The following is a 19055-nucleotide window of genomic DNA, read 5'->3' as shown; positions in this document are numbered from 1 at the left end:
AAACCCTAATGAATCTTAGTCAGTAAACCACAATACAATGAAACATAGAAGCAAAACAATCAGATATAGACATGCACATTCAGTGTAGAAAAGCCAAGCATCAAACTGTAAAATATGATATTATAATTAGTCTTCCTCTTCCATAAAGAATTGGTGACTGATGATGGTGATTTTAACCACTGATGATCGGGTGATGATAGGATTTATGTTAGGCTGTATCTTGATGTAGCCTACATTGTATTATGTGAGCTTGCACGGTTGGTTTTTGCATTTGTTTTACAGAGTTTTGAATCGGTTTTATTATGTTTATGCATCTTATGTTTACGCCTGTGTTCTAGGTTACACATGGCTGCACAACAAATTGGGGTTACGAAATTTGAGTTGGGATTAAAAACTAAAATAAGTAGAGAATCCAGAGCCAATGTGCCTAGTGGTGTATAAAACGACTTTGCGGTGTTTGATAGGCTATATCTCCTCATTATCATCACCATACATTCACTCTTTAGTTTAAACCTTTAGGTTTTAGAGCCTCCTGTTACTGATTTTCATCTGCTTTGTTTTGATGAAGACAGATTGCTTGCAAGAGGAGGAGGAGAAAGTTTAGAGTGGGAGGCCAAAAAGTCTAAGATGAAGTCAGATGCGCAGCTTTTTTTTGTGAATGAAAGGGGAGAAGGGGGTCTGCTGTTCTGACCCATGCAGGCGGGCGAAGTAGAGCGCCTGTTGGGCCGCCGTGCCACCGGACACTCCGGACCATGACCTTGGACAGCAAGCGCATGGAGGAGACGGATCTTGACGTAGGGGGACAGACGGATGGTAGCGACGATCTGAAGACCACAGGTCTTTCAGTGATAAATACGAGTAATCCCGAGTCTGAGCAAAGCGCTTCATCCTTGGCTCCTGAAGTGCGGGAGGAGGGAGACTTTGCAGCCCGGCTAAAGGATGGTCCAGACAGGAGAACCACCTCGGTGAAGCCTCCTTACTCGTACATCGCTCTCATCACCATGGCCATCCTCCAGAGCCCGAAAAAAAGACTCGCCCTCAGTGAGATATGTGATTTTATCAGCCAGCGCTTTGCGTATTATCGGGAGAAGTTCCCTGCTTGGCAAAACTCAATCCGTCACAACTTGTCTCTAAATGACTGCTTTGTCAAAATGCCCCGGGAGCCTGGGAATCCTGGCAAGGGGAATTACTGGACACTGGATCCCATGTCGGCAGGTATGTTTGAAAACGGGAGTTTTCTTCGGCGGAGGAAACGCTTCAAGAGGCAACATTTCTATTTGGGGGCGTTGAAGGACTGCAGGGCGAAGGAGCGCAGCCTGATGCCCGTGTTTCCTCTCCTCGGAGGGCACAGGATGAGTTCTTGTCTCCAGGCTCCGGAGTTGTACCACGAGCTGGGCTTCAGAAGTCGACTAAGCCCCCACACTATTCCCAGCACCCCACCTGTAAGCAGCATCATACCTGCACTCTCCTCTCTCCTCTCCAACAATTTCCCCTCATGTCGAACCTTTGAACATTTCGACCCGGGACGCTGCACGGCTGTCCCATCTCTGGCTCCAAACTGCTCGTTCGTGCCTCCTGTCTCGCTGCACGGAATGAACTACCCTGCTTCTCAGCTCTCCCATTTCCCCACTGGGATCCTAAAAGTTTCGTCTAATTTAATTTAATGTAGCTTAATGACGCCTTTCTTGAATGGAATCTTCTTATTCTTCGACTGAGAATAAACCCATGGTAGCCTACATTATGTACAAATACAGTTTTTAATGCAAACATGCCTCCATATTTGTTTTTGAATAAGTGATATTTTACAGTTATGTTTGGAATAGAACGTGGTTGAATTCACAGTCTGCAATTTGAATTAAATATCAGAGTTTATCGTCATAGACACAATCAAATAGCGTCGCTTACGATTCTTTTACATTTTGGTTGATTGTATTACATATTTTCTTTCTCCTTGTTTCTACGAAATTAAGACTAAATTGAACTGTAAGATTTGTGCAAAAGTATGTGCACTAGAGTTTAAAAGAAGAAGAAATAAATCACAAAAGTAGGCTATTTATTCCATATTCTTAATATAGCCAAACTCAACGCAAATAATTAGGCCTATATACCAACAACAATAATGATATGCTTTCAAATATTTTTTGGGCAACGTTGGCCGTTAAATTTGTAAAGATCAGAATAAATTACTCTTTTAATACAAATAGGCCTACTGTAATAAATAAAAAAGTAGGCTAGTAGCCTATATGTGAAATGCAGTTAGACCTTCTTGGAGCCAATAACAATCCAAATGTGCATGGTAAATGTTCAACCTATCCGATATGGCCTATGGATTTGCACAAACACAGCCTACTTACACTCTAAAATAAATGTAATTTGTGCAAATGTGACGACATTGCTGAGTTTATTTTGCTGTGGATGATGGATCAGATGTCACCACGTTCTAAGCATGAGCACATTTGATTTCTCCCTCCCTTGTTTATTGATTGTCCGTTTGAGTAGCCTATGTGATTTCCTCCACATCATGTTTGAAAGAGGTCTTGCTTTAAAAACAGGCCTCCACATCACATCACACGCTGGCCTTGTCAGCCTCTGCAGCCTGAATAAGCAGCGCAGTGTTCAGCATGATTATCAAACACATCTGTTCATCTGGCCGTCAGGTAGGCTATTACAAGTTCAAACTGCACCGCAGGCTTTAATCGGCCTATAGGTGCTGTTTGTTTTGTTATGTAGAAATATGAGTGGTAGAAGTGTGGGTGCTTTAAGGGAGGAAAGATTCAGATCGTTTAGAAAAAGTAGCAACACCACAACTGAAAAATACACAATCAAGATTTGTTTAAGTACTGTAAATGTATGACCAGTAGGCTAAAATGTAGTTACTGAATAACTAAAGGTAAGACTAGTCGCCATGCAGATTAGCCCTTTTTTCTGAGAGATGCATCACTATTTTAAGTGAAGTTTATCTGTTAGTTCATTATAAATAAATGCATAAAGCTGTATGGGTTTACATGCAAAATGTTATTTGTAAATGTTTGAGGAAACTCCATCCGATGGCTGTAGTTACTTGAGTTAAAAGTACAATATTTAGTTCATATCTGTGTTTGTAAGAGATTATAGTTTGTAAAACAAGGTGAGTGTGTAAGCAGTTGCAACACTAATTTGAACAGTGGAGATATGTTGACACTGGTAAGAAGAAGCAGTATCATGGGCTAATGAGAGATTTGAACAAATCTGCAGTGTGATGATTGTTAATCTGCTTTCCTGCAGAGTCCTCCTGCCATTAATGCAAAATAACATTCCTTACAAGAGGAAACTCAAACTTTACATGAAATATCTAATGCGTTATATAACCATGCAATCCATTGTATATTTTAGTCTTAAAGTTTCTATATTTTACAAATTAAAAAATGAGGTGCAAGGACATTAATACAGCTAAGGACGTAGGAACAATTTTTGCACTATTACTTTGATCAACCCCAGACCAACAAATGTTTAAAGGAAATCTTTCCAGGGATGTAGCTGCTGGTGTAAGATGCCTTCCACCTAAATAACTCGTTAGGGACGAATTTGCTATATTCAATTACAGCACACAGTCCTGTTTCTCTCATTGGAAAAAAAAAAAAGATCTTCATATATCTCCATGGAGTATGGCCCATTAAAGCCAGTCAGTGAAGCATGAGGTGGACCGCAGCATGAGCCCTGTGACAGGAAATTTGATGGAGTGTGTATATTTGAAGAAAGAGAGGACCCCGCTCCAATCCCTAAAACCTGGACTGGACAGACGACAGAGACATATGACAGCAGAGCCACCCATGAGCTCATAATATATGTATATAGACAAAAAGTTAAAAAGTCAAACTTTTCACTTACATTCTGAAAGGCTAATTTTAATTTAGTATCCTGCATTGACATTTAGACTTACTATAAGCATTGTTTTTAATCATAAGTAACTTTTCATTTTCTTCATCTATTTATTCTTTTACTGGCTAAAAAAGGTTATATAATACAAAAGTTCACAAGAGTGAGTGTAACATGTCCATTACGCAGAGATGGAATGACGAACATAAGGTCAAGGTAACAATGCAGTTTATTTCTTCTGACAACTTTTCATCCAAACAGACACGCTCAGAATTGCTTGATAGAGCCTGAACTATCTTTCAGAGGTGTGGATGTGCGTTAGGAACAAATGAGTCTGGTTATAGCCAGGGCTTTGGGGAATAGGACCACAACAAAAGCATAAAATGAGACAATTGCAGAAATCGTCCAATTTTCTCCAGCTGTGTTTAGCCTCCAAACAAGCGGACACTTACAGCGGCCAACACAGAGAGCCAGATATATGACGTAATCAGCTCACCCTCAGTCCCCCATTAACTGATCCAACATCTTTGAGAATTTGTCTTTGTGTGCAAGCCGCAGTTTCTTGGTCAACAAACGAAACACAAAGGGTGATCAAGAGCAACGCATGGCCGCTACAGGCTCAGTGACATTTGGTTTCAATTCATCTTTTTTTATTCTCCTGCCATTTCCTCCTGCCATTTGTGCTGTTTTCTTTCTTTCCCACCCTGTACCACCTAAACTATTAACATGACCGAAAGGATAATTTCACTCAAATGACAAATATACATATCTTATCGCTCAACCTAAGCATAAAAATATTTATTTTAAATTTCAATTCAGTTCATTTGCTGGATAATACACTAAGTTTACATACTGTTTTCCAGTAGTCTACAGTCATGCTAGCTGCTCTGTGGGGCTGTAGGCATAGCACTGCTTTGAGCTAAATGCTACAATCAGCATGCTAACAGGCTAATATTTAACAGGTATAATGTTTTAGGCTGTTCTCATGAACCATAAGTACTGTACATATACTGTAGCTATGAAAAGTTAAGGACTGTAATTTTTAAGCATTGAATGTTTATTCATTTAGATTAGCATGTTGTCATGCTACCATACATTTCTAAACAGAAATTGTACTGGTGTCCAGATCTCAGTTTACATTTAAAAGAATTTAAACAGGTATAGCCTTTTTTGTTCCAAAATAAGTAGATCGATTTCAGGCCTAGTCCACATATACACATTTTTTGTGTGAAAACTGTGTTTTCCCTGCATACAAGCCCTGTTTTAAAAAAAACTCCAAATGATAATGCAAAAAAACAATAAAAATGCTGTCAAGAGCATGCCAAATAACAGGCAGCGATGTAGCCCTAACCTTAAATCCATGCTGGCCAATCAGAAGCCTAAAGAAAAGCTATTATCGGAAAGCTACCTGGCTGCAATGGTGCTGTCGGTACCTGATCTATGCTGCCTGCACAATCCGTCCTGTGCATGCGCAAGATGATAATCCTGTTTTACAAGTTCTCTTAATACATTCATGGGATTGACGACACTAGCCTCATGGATGTATTAAGAGAACGGTTGGCCTCCACCAGGAAGCTAACGCTAGTTTAGCTAACAGCTAATTCGGCTAACCGCTAGCTGCCAGCTTGATTCAGTCTAAAATAACGTTAACTCAAAACTAAACACTGGGAAAAGCAGGCTACAGCTAAATTAAGACTTTACAGTAGAAACAATAGACAAGTATTGATTGATTGTATTTTAAATGAGCACAAGTAAAGTAGAACTGACGTAACAGCTGTTATATATTTTAATGGTTATTTTCAGGTTTGAGGGTCTTTTACATGCTGTCTCAGCTAGCGGTAGCCGAAGTAGCTGGAAGCGTGGAACAGATCGTGCAGTATCGTAAATCCTCGTACAACAGGATTATGCGCGAAGATCTTGCGCAAGCGCAGGACGGATCGTGCAGGCAGCACGGATCAGGTACCGACAGGTGCATTTATTGCTCAAGTCCTCCAAAACAATAGGATCCACAGGAGTATTTCATTAAAGCTGTAGTGCGTAGTTTTTGTCTCCCCCATGAGGAATTTCTAAGCAATGATAACAAAACTGGTGGCAAATCCACATTATACAAGCCTTCCGTGATCACGCGCCACCCTCACCCCTCCTCCACGCAGTTGCTAGTAGCCAAAGAGGACACAGAGGATTAAAAAAACATGATGGACTCTTCAGAAGAGGTAATTGTCTTCGCTAGATTTTCTGTGCCCAATTAACTTTGTATCAAATCATTTGGCAATGGCTTGAATGTAACAGACGTTCATAGTCCATAGTCGCACACCCTACACGCGCAGGCTCAAGACAGCCAGAGCAAGTGCTGCTCAGAGCTCAACTTCGGTAAAGTTAGAAAGATATTCATACATTCAAACATAATTTTGGGGAATATGTTTTGCCAAAAACATTTAATATTGTAATAATGAAATAGAATTCTGTCGCTAAACTTAGCTCACACATAATTAGTGTTCTGCTGGTTGTACTCACTTCTGGTTGTTAATCACTTACTTTTCAAAAATAGGCATATGCATAATTGTGGGGAATATTTTTTGCCATAATTTTTTTTTTAAATATATGTCATAATTACAAAGAGGCATGGAACTACTTGTAATGGCAAAAATTACATTTAAGCATAATTCTACTTTAATTCTCTCACAAATGCTGAAAGAGTTTCTCATTCCCACATGCAGATTTTGATTCTAACTTTGTGAGACGTCCAGTCTGGAACATGATGTGAGCACTGTTTGTCTGAACAGATAGGGGCTACAAGGTCACCCTAAAACTCTCTAGTTTTCCCATGCCAGTTAAGATGTAACTGGGGGGGTGAAAGTCGTACAGGGAGGAGGAGGCGAAATGGCTCCGAGATGTCTCTTGTGTTTTTTCTGATTGTCTGCATGTGTATCAGATTGCCTGTAAGAATTGTAGCGTCATACTAAGCCAAGTGCGTGTGTGCTGTCACTCTGAAGATGCATATAAGCCTAGTGTTCTGTTCACTCATTTGAGAAACTGACTCCACATTGGGCTGTGGCCTTTTGTGAAATCATGTTGATCCTATTTGCAAATATATCTTTTTTAAATAAAATACAAACAAACCCAACTTGGTTTTAGTCTCAGACTGTCTTATTTGTTTCAATTTACTAAACTCTGAAATCCCCCTGCTGCAAAGGAAACTTCCACTACATACTCCACACATAGAACCCCCACCCCCTTGCTGGCTGTCTGAATTTCTTTTCAAAGTGCACCAGATTGATGCATTTAAACATTAAAAAACACAAAATGTTCTTACAGGGGAGCATGCCCAATTAGCCCCCCTTAGGGAGACTGCTGCCCCAGTACAGCTCTAGGTCTAGTGACGCCCCTGGGGCAGTGTCCCCATTTTAAGTTTACAAAGATAAAAACATTACCTGTTTTGGAGGTATTTACACTTCTGAGCTGAAAATGTCCCCAGATTTAGTTTCAGAAATCTGGTCACCTTACCTTATCTGCTTCATTCATGCTTCACCAACAGTAGCTCATTCATCGGTTGTTTGGCTACCAGCTGACTAATAACGTCATAAAGTCATGAATACATGTACATTATAACCACCACCACCACAGGTTTTAAAACTAGATTTTGTTACAGGGTCCCTCTTCAAGACATCAGGCAATAAAGCAGGGCAAACCTTAAAGCCTTTATCCCGTCAGTTGATAATGCACTTTTGTGCATATTCTATCACATTAGCAGATATTTAAATGAACACAAAGCAACTGCCTTTTCTTTTAATCAGTAAAACAGCACTTTCCCTCGACTGATAAGACAACCTAATGTGAAGGGATTTTTTTTTTTACATCATGAATACTAGGAAATCAAATTGATTTGTCATTAATAGAGATTTTGGAAAGTATGCTTATTCACTTCTTCTTTTTTGCCAAGAGTTAGATGAGATGATTAATACCACTCTCATGTTTCATAAAGTATGGAGCCAGGAAAACTTTATTTAACTAATTTATCTTTAATAAACTAGGGATGTGGTGTTAATGCTATACTGTAAGAAGTGACTATTATGGGTGTTGAACTAACTGTTGTTTTGTAAAAGTTTTTTAGTTTTTTTCAATCAAACAAAAGTCCCTGTGCCTTATTTAGAAAACCAAAAAAGAACATGCTTACATTCTTGTTTTATTCTTTACATTTAACATACAACATAAACTCTTTGTCAATATAGGATCTTTGAAATTACACATCAGAAGTATTATAGTTAGTACAGTATCATACAACATACATGTTATTGGTTGTTACATCTGAAATCACAATCCATCATTTTAATGGATAGTAATCATAATATTGATTGTAAATTATTACTCAACACTTATAATATATTCAGCAGTGGTAAATAGGATTTCAGTGGAATAGTATACAAAATGTGTCATGTAAAGTAAAAGCAATTATTTTTACTCTCCAATGCCCTGCTTGACGTCTTTGTAGTCAAAAAACTTAACGGCTATCTGTTCAGTTTCACAACGCTTCCCACACTCCATAAGACATGCAAACCAACCGTCATCAATGTAAGCCAGGTCGGAGTAACCACTGGGTCCACTGTGAATAATGTAGGGTTTGCTCCATGCATTTGAGCTGCCTGGAGATGTATTCAGATACACTCCTAGATTTACCCTTTTGGATTTATCGCTTGGGTGGCTGAAGAGCAGCCACTTGTTTGGGCTCTGGCTTTGGTTAGTACATTCACTCTGAGCTGGAAAGGAGACCACACTTCCCTGACAGCCTCCACCTGTTTCCACAAGATTTCGGCCCAGCTTGGTAAAATCCTCTCCACTATTTTTACTAACAGCTTCTTCTCGATAGCCTCCCTTATTGCGGGCATTGCAGTAGATCAAGCTGTTGCCTGTATCATCAAAAAACTCTGCCATTTCACATTCAATTGACTTATTTTGGAACATTTTGCCAAATTGCCATGTACTGCCCTTATCGTCACTATACAAGGAGAGTGCATATGGAATAGGCTTACATATGCTAGAACAGCATAAGCAGGAGCCAGAAACATAAGCATAAACTGGTACAATCAATCTACCACTCTCTGTTTGAAGACCATGGCCTGGCCCAACAGCAAATGTGGCCCAGTGTTGGATATCAACCAGTGACTCGGTCAAATCAGTCACGTCACTCCAACTTTGGCCAACATCGTCAGTTGTAACATAGCAGAGACGAGCCTTGTTGCGGCCCGAAGCTATCTGCTGCTGCTCTGAGACAGTTCCTTCAACATATATGAAAAACAGGAAAAGTTTTTTGCTGGTCTTCTCATAAACCAGGCATGGGTTCATCGGACGGTATCCATCAAGGCGTGCCTTCACCGGTTCAGAGATCCGCTCTGACCACTAAAAAAGATATTACTCAAATGTTAAAAAACTAAAAACAAAGCCTGGATAAAGTTGAAAAGAATATCATCACAATGTACCAATAAAACAGTTGCTTGAGATAATTACCTCAACTGTCACTTCATGAGTGGTTTCATCCTGGTTGATCGTTCCTGACTTTAAGAACAGCGTCAGTCCGCTGGCATCATCTGAAGTCCTCCGCTTCTCTGCAAAGGCCATAAGGAGTTTATGGTGTCTGTCGTAGAAGAGAGCAGGAATCCTGTACACTTCTTGTTCGTTGGATTTAAAGACAGTTTTCTCTTCTTCCACTAGTTCATATTGACGTGAGGGTTTGTTAGCCATGGTTGAGTAAAATCATCCAATTTAAGAAAGGAAGACACGCAGCTTTCTCCTTCAGAGTTATCAAAGTTTGCCCTCTGTTTTTATATCAGGCTGGGTGGTGCATTCTGTGAATGAGGAAGGAGTCTTTCTTGGACAATGGGAAAATCATAGTCCAAACACTTTTTGCAGGTGAACGAACAGAGCAGGAAACAGAAGTTTCCCACTTTTCCTTTAATCAGTAAAACAGTACTTTCCCTCGACTGATAAGAACCTAATGTGAAGGGATTTTTTTTTTTACATCATGAATACTAGGAAATCAAATTGATTTGTCATTAATAGAGATTTTGGAAAGTATGCTTATTCACTTATTTCTTTGCCAAGAGTTAGATGAGATGATTAATACCACTCTCATGTTTCATAAAGTATGGAGCAAGAGCCAGGAAAACTTTATTTAACTAATTTATCTTTAATAAACTAGGGATGTGGTGTTAATGCTATACTGTAAGAAGTGACTATTATGGGTGTTGAACTAACTGTTATTTTGTAAAAGTTGTTTTGTTTTTTTCAATCAAACAAAGGTCCCCGTGCCTTATTTAGAAAACCAATAAAGAACATGCTTACATTCTTGTTTTATTCTTTACATTTAACATACAACATAAACTCTTTGTCAATATAGGATCTTTGAAATTACACATCAGAAGTATTATATGTTAGTACAGTATCATACAACATACATTTTATTGGTTGTTACATCTGAAATCACAATCCATCATTTTAATGGATAGTTATAATATTGATTGTAAATTATTACTCAACACTTATAATATATTCAGCAGTGGTAAAAAGCATTTCAGTGGAATATTATTACTTGTATTACACAACAGGTTTCATATGAGGAACACAAAATGTGTCATGTCAAGTAAAAGCAATTATTTTTACTCTCCAATGACCTGCTTGACGTCTTTGTAGTCAAAAACCTTAACGGCTATCTGTTCAGTTTCATGATCATTCCCACACTCCATAAGACATGCAAACCAACCGTCATCAATGTAAGCCAGGTCGGAGTAACCACTGGGTCCACTGTGAATAATGTAGGGTTTGCTCCATGCATTTGAGCTGCCTGGAGATGTATTCAGATACACTCCTAGATTTACCCTTTTGGATTTATCGCTTGGGTGGCTGAAGAGCAGCCACTTGTTTGGGCTCTGGCTTTGGTTAGTACATTCACTCTGAGCTGGAAAGGAGACCACACTTCCCTGACAGCCTCCACCTGTTTCCACAAGATTTCGGCCCAGCTTGGTAAATTCATCTCCACTATTTTTACTAACAGCTTCTTCTCGATAGCCTCCCTCATTGCGGGCATTGCAGTAGATCAAGCTGTTGTCTGTATCATCAAAAAACTCTGCCATTTCACATTCAATTGACTTATTTTGTAACATTTTGCCAAATTGCCATGTAATGCCCTTATCGTCACTATACAAGGAGAGTGCATATGGAATAGTCTTACATGTGCTAGAACAGCATAAGCAGGAGCCAGAAGCATAAGCATAAACTTGTACAATCAATCTACCACTCTCTGTTTGAAGACCATGGCCTGGCCCAACAGCAAATGTGGCCCAGTGTTGGATTTCAGCCAGTGACTCGGTCAAATCAGTCACGTCACTCCAACTTTGGCCAACATCGTCAGTTGTAACATAGCAGAGACGAGCCTTGTTGCGGCCCGAAGCTATCTGCTGCTGCTCTGAGACAGTTCCTTCAACATATATGAAAAACAGGAAAAGTTTTTTGCTGGTCTTCTCATAAACCGGGCATGGGTTCATCGGACGGTATCCATCAAGGCGTGCCTTCACCGGTTCAGAGATCCGCTCTGACCACTAAAAAAGATATTACTCAAATGTTAAAAAACTAAAAACAAAGCCTGGATAAAGTTGAAAAGAATATCATCACAATGTACCAATAAAACAGTTGCTTGAGATAATTACCTCAACTGTCACTTCATGAGTGGTTTCATCCTGGTTGATCGTTCCTGACTTTAAGAACAGCGCCAGTCCGCTGGCATCATCTGAAGTCCTCCGCTTCTCTGCAAAGGCCATAAGGAGTTTATGGTGTCTGTCGTAGAAGAGAGCAGGAATCCTGTACACTTCTTGTTCGTTGGATTTAAAGACAGTTTTCTCTTCTTCCACTAGTTCATATTGACGTGAGGGTTTGTTAGCCATGGTTGAGTAAAATCATCCAATTTAAGAAAGGAAGACACGCAGCTTTCTCCTTCAGAGTTATCAAAGTTTGCCCTCTGTTTTTATATCAGGCTGGGTGGTGCATTCTGTGAATGAGGAAGGAGTCTTTCTTGGACAATGGGAAAATCATAGTCCAAACACTTTTTGCAGGTGAACGAACAGACCAGGTCTCTCTCCCTTGTTAAAAATTAACATATCACCATCCTGGATATATCAGAGGAAAGACATCTAAAACAGTGAATAGAAGAACAAAGTTCTTAATGCTACACTTAATTTGATGCAGTTTCAGCTTGTATCATCTAAAACCTCTGCCATTTCACATTTGCATTGTTATGCAGAACTGTCCAAAATCAGTGCTTTTTCTGATGAGTGAGTTGGTAACATGGCTGCAGGGTATTCCACGGTATTTGACTGATGGGAACAGCAATCTTGACATTGGTCCAGCCATTAACAGGCTCAGCTTAATATTCTCAGTGTCTGATAACATTATGGAAAGGATTCTAAGGAGGTCGAGCTTTCTGTTAAAAACATCCGTGAAATGGCGTTTGCGTTCCCAGACTCCATGTAAATAAATAGTAAGTTTAGCATCATAAAATAAACTTCATTCAAAGTCGACAGAAACAAAATAAAACTATGAAAAGCCCTTTTGGGTCGTCTTTCCATTTTTCCAACTATCACAACTCTAGTTTTGGTTGAAATAAACACATAGTTTACTGATTTACTAACAAATATGTTGGCTCTATACACTAAAAGTATTGTTTTTTTTAAATGGAGTCTGGTGGGTTTAGCGCTAGTGACCTCAGAGCTGTTTCTGGTTAAACAGAAAGGTCTTAAAAAGGTTTTAAAAAGGCCTTTCACTGTAGGGATCCTTTCCATAATGTTGTCAGACTAATAATCTAAGCCTTTCAGTTGCTGGTAGTTACAGCGTCCACACTTAATACTTCAAAAGATTGTTGTTCCTATCAGTCACTTACACACAAAAACATAGGAAAATAGAGTCCAGGACTCCGGCTTGAAATATTTTTCACTCAGACCAACTCTCAACAGTAGGCCATATGCCACATTGGACACTGACATTTGAATTGCTACTCTTATGCAGTGAATGCTGAACTCTTAGATAAGGTCATAGTGGCTCAGTTCCTGGAAAGGCCAGTCATTAATTTCCACTTGTCCACCTCCCACAACACATCGACCAGTTCCTAACACAGAAACTCACTTCCCCACATTCAAACCATGCCCTGCACTGCTCCTGCACAATACTATGGCAATGTTGTGCAACATTTAAGCCAGCTGTACCGTCACACTCAGCAGTTGTACAGTTACAGTTTGCAGGTGACTGTTCAGGCCGTTCCTCATTCAAATCAAGGACAGAAATCAATAAAGAAACAAAAAGAGGAGACATGCTTTACCTTGAGATGTTACCATTTGCGTTTGATGCAATAGCTCATCCCTGTTTTTAAGTTAACTTGCAAATTAACTTTGTGTTAAATGAAATATACAACTCTGCCCCACTATTAGACCTCTGCACTCACCAAGGACACACTGCTCTCTGAATTGGTTACAATGTTGGCATTAGATGAAAATTGCTTAATAATTGTTTTATTTTGTCAGATGATGTCTGGTCATAAAGGCTTCATGAAAAGGTGTAATATGGAAGTGATATTTTTTTTCTTGCAATTTCTGGTGGGTTAAAGCTCAACCAATCAAATCAATTCTGAAATTGGACTGTGTGAGATCTGTTGCTTCAGCAGTGCAAACAACAATGTGTTGTATGCTGTACCATGTGCCACCCTGCAGCCCATAAATATCACAAATATCCCCCTTTCCTCTCCTCCTCTAACTTCCTTGCTTCTCCTCCCTCCAAACTGCTCTACCCTGCTGCTCTGTATCCACTCCTGCTTCCAGTGCTCATAAAAAAACTGGAGCTGACAGGTGCTGGAGATCCGAGCCAGGGAAACAAGAGTTTGGAGGGATCATTAATAAGCTCTGGCTTGATAACGCTTAAATATTTTTGGATCAAACAAATCTCTACTTTAAATTCTTTCCAAATATATACACATACAACAACTGCCATTAAAGTGCTCATATTATGCTCATTTTCAGGTTCATAATTGTATTTAGAAGTTATATCAGAATAGGTTTACATGGTTTAATTTTCAAAAAACACCATATTTTTGTTATACTGCACATTGCTGCAGCTCCTCGTTTCACCCTGTGTGTTGAGCTCTCTGTTTTAGCTACAGAGTGAGGCATCTCACTTCTGTTCCATCTTTATTCGGAGTCGCACATGCGCAGTAGCTAGATAAGGACTACTAGCCAGTCAGAAGCAGAGTATGAGGGCGTGCCGTGCTAGCAGCTAGGCGAGCATTATAACGTGTGTTACAAAGTGACGCACATTCGTCACAGAAGTAAAGGCTGGACTACAACAGAGCAGTTTGGAGCAGTTTGTGAACAGTGTTTTCTGTTGGAGATGGTAAGTCCCTTTGGGGCGGACTTTGGGCCTTTTCACTTTGTAAACCTATAACATGCACAAAAAAGATATATAACTCAATAAAGGAAATGGAAAAAGCCAAAAAGCATAATATGAGCAATTTAAATTCAAACTGACTGATTTTAACTGTTTTTTATAACAAAACTGGGAGATCTGAATCAGCAAATACAAACAGCTATGAAGTTTTTTGGATTGGAACAAATTCTCCCATACCGATGTCCTAGCCAGACCTAATTTGGGTGTGGGTAGCAGGAAGGAGAAGTAAGACAGCAAGGTCAGTATCAATAGCAGCTTTGTTATTTTTTGTAGAAGACTCATCTCCTTCCTCTTCCTCCATCTCCTCCACCCATCTTGCCTCTACTCTTTCTCTGAATTGGCCAGCTCTGGATGTGTCTGCCACAGTTTGGAGAAATTAGAAAGAGTCCGATGACTTGGAGGTTTTCTGTTGTTGTGTTGTGTTGATAAGCCTCCCATCGGAGCATGCAGTTAAGGACCACCCTGGTTGCCTCAAGTCTCATAAAAGCTCTTTCCTCTGCTCATATGTGAAGCTTGTGAACTTCTCAGCTGCTTTGTTCTCTTTGTTCATTTTGTCTCTGTGCATCATGCTGGTGTTGGAAGTTGTTAATGAATGACAAATCCTCATTACATCACCATGAAAATAATAATCACCATCACTATTGTTCAGCCAGCCTTCTCATGTGGAATGGAATATTTTGTGAATGTAGAATATGTACAAGCACAGAACAGCAGGAGAAGGAGGACTCTACAAGTGGATGCTAGGATAGGGGTGGGGTTTAAAGGCCATGTGAACAGCAGTAGGGGCGGCAGCTGTAGCACCAAATGCCATGTGCAGCAAAAGAGTGAGCAGAGCACTGGCAATTTACATATATGGCCATGATTAAAAGGGTGATTAAGGATTTATAATTATTACATCGCATTGAAAAGAAAAGGCCATGTTAGTGTCGCAGCCTGCCTGAAATAGCTTGCAGGCTTCGCCCAATTTGTCATTGTTGTCTTTTTCAAAATTACTTATTTTGTTGTGTCACACATCATATAAGGTCTCATCTCATTCCATTTAATCCCATATACATTGGTTCCTCCCTCACCATTAGACTTGTTTTGTAGCCTTCCCTAGATCTGTGCCTTGACACAACCTGTCTCTGAGCTCTGCAGGCAGTTCCTTCAACCTCATGGCTTAGTTTTTTCTCTTATAAGTATTGTCAGCTGTGAGACCTTATATAGAGAGGTGTGTGCCTTTAATAATGTCTAATCAACTGCATTTACCACAGCTGGACTGCAATCAAGGTGTAGAAACAAGAAAAACAGGAGGGAACCTGAGCTAAATTTCAAGTGTCATAGCAATACTTATGTGATATTTCACTTTTTTAACTACATGTCTCATAAACTGACTGTGCTGTATCTGTTTTCTGTGTTCTTCAAAGTAAATTGGTGATCCGACTAAAGGTCATCTTCAAGTTAATGTCAGAACAAGGGAACAACAATATGGAACCAATCTGCAATACATTCCCCAGTTATTGACAACCTGTAACAGAAATAACTGAATATGCAGGCCCAAGTTGTCTGTACAAGCTCAGCACAGCCCCCTTTGAACCATAATCCCCCAAATGTTCACTCACACAGCAGAAGGCCTCGCTAAGTGGAGCACTGTCAGCAACCACACAATGCTAGGATTCACTTCAAAAACAATAAGAATCTGAAACAAGGAAGATGCACATGTGCAGAGAAGCAGACTCTTTAATAAAAAATTAAAAAAAACAGTTGAAAGACATGAAAGCTGAATATGTCTCAGCATATGTTTGCCAGATTTGTAACAGATTTCCAATCATACAAATACAAGCTTTCCTGGTTTTTGAGCGAGGAAGGATGAATGGGAGGGGGATAACGATGTGAGGGAGTCTGTTTCATTTCAGTCTGCTAGTGACAGACGTGTGTGTGTGTGTGTGTGTGTGTGTGTGTGTGTGTGTGTGTGTGTGTGTGTGTGTGTGTGTGTGTGTGTGTGTGTGTGTGTGAAAGCCATCCACAGTGATACATGCTTCAAATGTGATAATGTAGCGGAGAGGACAGATCCTGTCTGTCAGGCTGTACGCTTCAATGAAATGACAGATGAAGAAATGAAGCGCTTTAGCAAGTGATCAAACATTTGTCTGTTAACAGCAAACAAATGATAAAACTACAAGTGCTGCTCTCAAATTGCATCTACATAAAAACATAACATCTGACTTTCAATTTTTTGGGGGAAAGCTGTAGATTACATGGGGAGAAAGCATGTATTTTGTCCTTAAGTGGGAGGCGGTAAAAATAGCATCCTTGTGTTAAACGTCTTTAGATCTTGAATGGTGGCAGTGTCGTGTTTCACAAATGATTGTTGCTCAAATATTGTAGAAAATTGTATGAATCCTAGAGGGACCTGCCTGGGTCTAACTCTGGTGTTTGTTTTGATTAGTGAAACTGAATCTCATGTTGCAAATATGGTGAAACTTCTGATAATCATGGTGTTCATATTAGCCCTGTTTAGAAGGGGTTGTTTTTCTTGCCCTAACATTAGGCTATCCATCCCACAGTTGTCATGGAAGCTGCAATAGAAGTTGCTGGGAGCAGTTCATTTAAAGGGGCTCTAATTAATGTTTTTTAAAATAATGTGTAAAATGACTATGGGAAAACGATAATGTGACAATGTGAAAGGGTTAGTGATAAACCTACAGAGAATCATCGTCTGAATCTGCGGCTCCTCTGGGCTTCACGGGGCTTTATTGCAATTTTCAGCTCATTGTTTAGTTGTCCAGCTGCAGCTTTACTGTTTTGTTCACTTTGACTTCTTTGCGTCTTTTTTGGCCGCAGTAGGCAGCTGTTTCAGTGAAAAAAAGCTCTAAAATTCCACTGAGCACTGCTCAGTACCAAGCAGCAGACAGACACAGTTAGAGACTAGCTGATGAACATGGTGGAGCATTTAGCAGCTAAAGAGAGGAGATGATAGAGACAAAAACAGAGCTAAAAGAGAGTGATTATGGACATTCATAAGGTGGCCAGAAATACGACTCTAACTGAATGATAATGTTGCTACATAACTTCTGGATGTGTAAATAAGTGACATTTTGCTACAAGTTTGCAATGTGAACTTAAAGTTATAGTGCGTAGTTTCTGCCCACCCCATGAGGAATTCTAAGTAATGACAACAAAACTGTCGGCGCATCCACATGATACAAGCCTTACGTGATCGATGACCCCACCCCTCCTCCACGCAGTTACTTGTAGCCACTCTTCAGAAGAGGTAATTATTTTCACTTGAGTTTCTGCGCGGGAAAGTCACCGGACGCCACAATCTTCTAAACACAGCCATACTGAGAAATACAGAGAGAGTTGTGTGGAGCTGATAGTCTTAATTAGATTTCTAGCAACTCATTTGGCAATGGCTTGAATGTGACAGACGTTCATTATTATAACAAAGTTATGCATTAAAGCTTTAAAAAGTGATGATATGTCAATGTTGTGTTCACAACTTGTTTCTGCTGCTCCAAGTGTCTGATTTAAAAGTTTACATTTTGAGACATTTTGTCCAGGTCTGAGGCTTCCACTACATTGTGCACTATGATATGTACAGCCACACACGTGTGTACACCAGAGATGGCAAAAGTACTCACTTCCCGTACTCATGTAGAAGTACAGATACTTGTCTTAAAAAATACTCTAGTAAAAGTAGAAGTACTGATTTAACTTCTTTACTCAAGTAAAAGTAACAAAGTACAGGCTTGGAAATTTACTTAAAGTTTAAAAGTAAAAGTAGCCTTGCGAATGACAGCTATTTTTTTATGCAAAGCTACCTGGACCACACAAATGTTACTAGAGTGCAAGCTGCGAAACTTCAGTGGAGATGGAAAAAAGGGTCTTTATATGCCATTGCCTACATTTTAATGGATGTCTGCCAGTAGGCCTAAAACATCACATATATGATTATTGTGACAGAGACTGGGAGACTCTGACTGAGTAGCAAGATATGAATTCACTTGTGATTCTGTGAGAATTCAAACATGAGTCCTCTAACTTACATCTGAGAGGTTTGAGACATTAACATTAGCCCAAAATAAAGTGGATTTGAGACAAGACCAAGTAACGTTATCGTTAACTTAAGTGGTCTCGAAAACAAGAACGGCCTTGAATAACGTTAACGTTACTACAGCACACGTTACTTGGGTTACTTAACTAAATGCTAGCATACCAAGGCGTCATCATTGCTAGCAGAAGAACAAATGTAACTGACCATTAACGTAAACTTAATACAGTTACTCAAACAAACAACAAATAGCTTTTGATAATAAGAAAAAGATGCATTTACCTCTATGTGTTTTTTTAAATTCGATGGTGAATTCTTGAAAGCCAGCAGTTCGTGGTGTTTCGGTTGGCACAATTTGCAGCGCATTATGACAACGTATATTCCCATCCAATTAGATTGAATTCGGTATTGGTGACGCGAAAAATAATAACGGTAACTCCACTGAAATCATTTGAAACTAAAGCAATGAGCCAATTTTGTAAAATGTAAGAAGTAGAAAGTACCGATATTCGTGTTAAAAATGTAAGGAGTAAAAGTAAAAAGTCGGCACAAAAATAAATAGTAAAGTAAAGTAAAAATATCTGAAAAATCTCCTTGAGTACAGTAACTAAGTATTTGTACTTTGTTACTTCCCATCTCTGGTGTACACACAGGCCAAACACACACTACTCATTTCAGTAATCTCCTCTAC

At 39.5% G+C, this 19055-nt stretch overlaps 3 protein-coding genes across 3 annotated transcripts; 1 reads left to right on the top strand and 2 right to left on the bottom strand.

The window, feature by feature from the left end:
- Nucleotides 1–614: 614 nt before the first annotated feature.
- On the top strand, nucleotides 615–2387 carry LOC120569492 (forkhead box protein D2-like). Its single transcript, XM_039817383.1, has one exon. The coding sequence runs from the start codon at nucleotides 753–755 to the stop codon at nucleotides 1662–1664; it is 912 nt and encodes a 303-aa protein (XP_039673317.1). The 5' UTR covers nucleotides 615–752; the 3' UTR covers nucleotides 1665–2387.
- A 5633-nt stretch (nucleotides 2388–8020) lies between these two features.
- Nucleotides 8021–9679, bottom strand: LOC120561294 (sialidase-3-like). Its single transcript, XM_039804351.1, has 2 exons — nucleotides 9358–9679; nucleotides 8021–9249 (listed from the first exon to the last, which is right to left on the bottom strand). Exons 1-2 carry the CDS (start codon nucleotides 9589–9591, stop codon nucleotides 8311–8313), a joined length of 1173 nt encoding a protein of 390 aa, XP_039660285.1. The 5' UTR covers nucleotides 9592–9679; the 3' UTR covers nucleotides 8021–8310.
- An 818-nt stretch (nucleotides 9680–10497) lies between these two features.
- On the bottom strand, nucleotides 10498–11874 carry LOC120562861 (sialidase-3-like). The gene is made up of 2 exons (XM_039806784.1): nucleotides 11553–11874; nucleotides 10498–11444 (listed from the first exon to the last, which is right to left on the bottom strand). Exons 1-2 carry the CDS (start codon nucleotides 11784–11786, stop codon nucleotides 10506–10508), a joined length of 1173 nt encoding a protein of 390 aa, XP_039662718.1. The 5' UTR covers nucleotides 11787–11874; the 3' UTR covers nucleotides 10498–10505.
- Between the last annotated feature and the right edge of the window lie 7181 nt (nucleotides 11875–19055).

This window comes from Perca fluviatilis, chromosome 1 (assembly GCF_010015445.1).
Source record: "Perca fluviatilis chromosome 1, GENO_Pfluv_1.0, whole genome shotgun sequence".
Classification (NCBI taxonomy): Eukaryota; Metazoa; Chordata; class Actinopteri; order Perciformes; family Percidae; genus Perca; species Perca fluviatilis.
The sequence above is the reverse complement of the archived record's forward strand: the minus strand, read 5'-3'. Positions and strand labels throughout refer to the sequence as shown.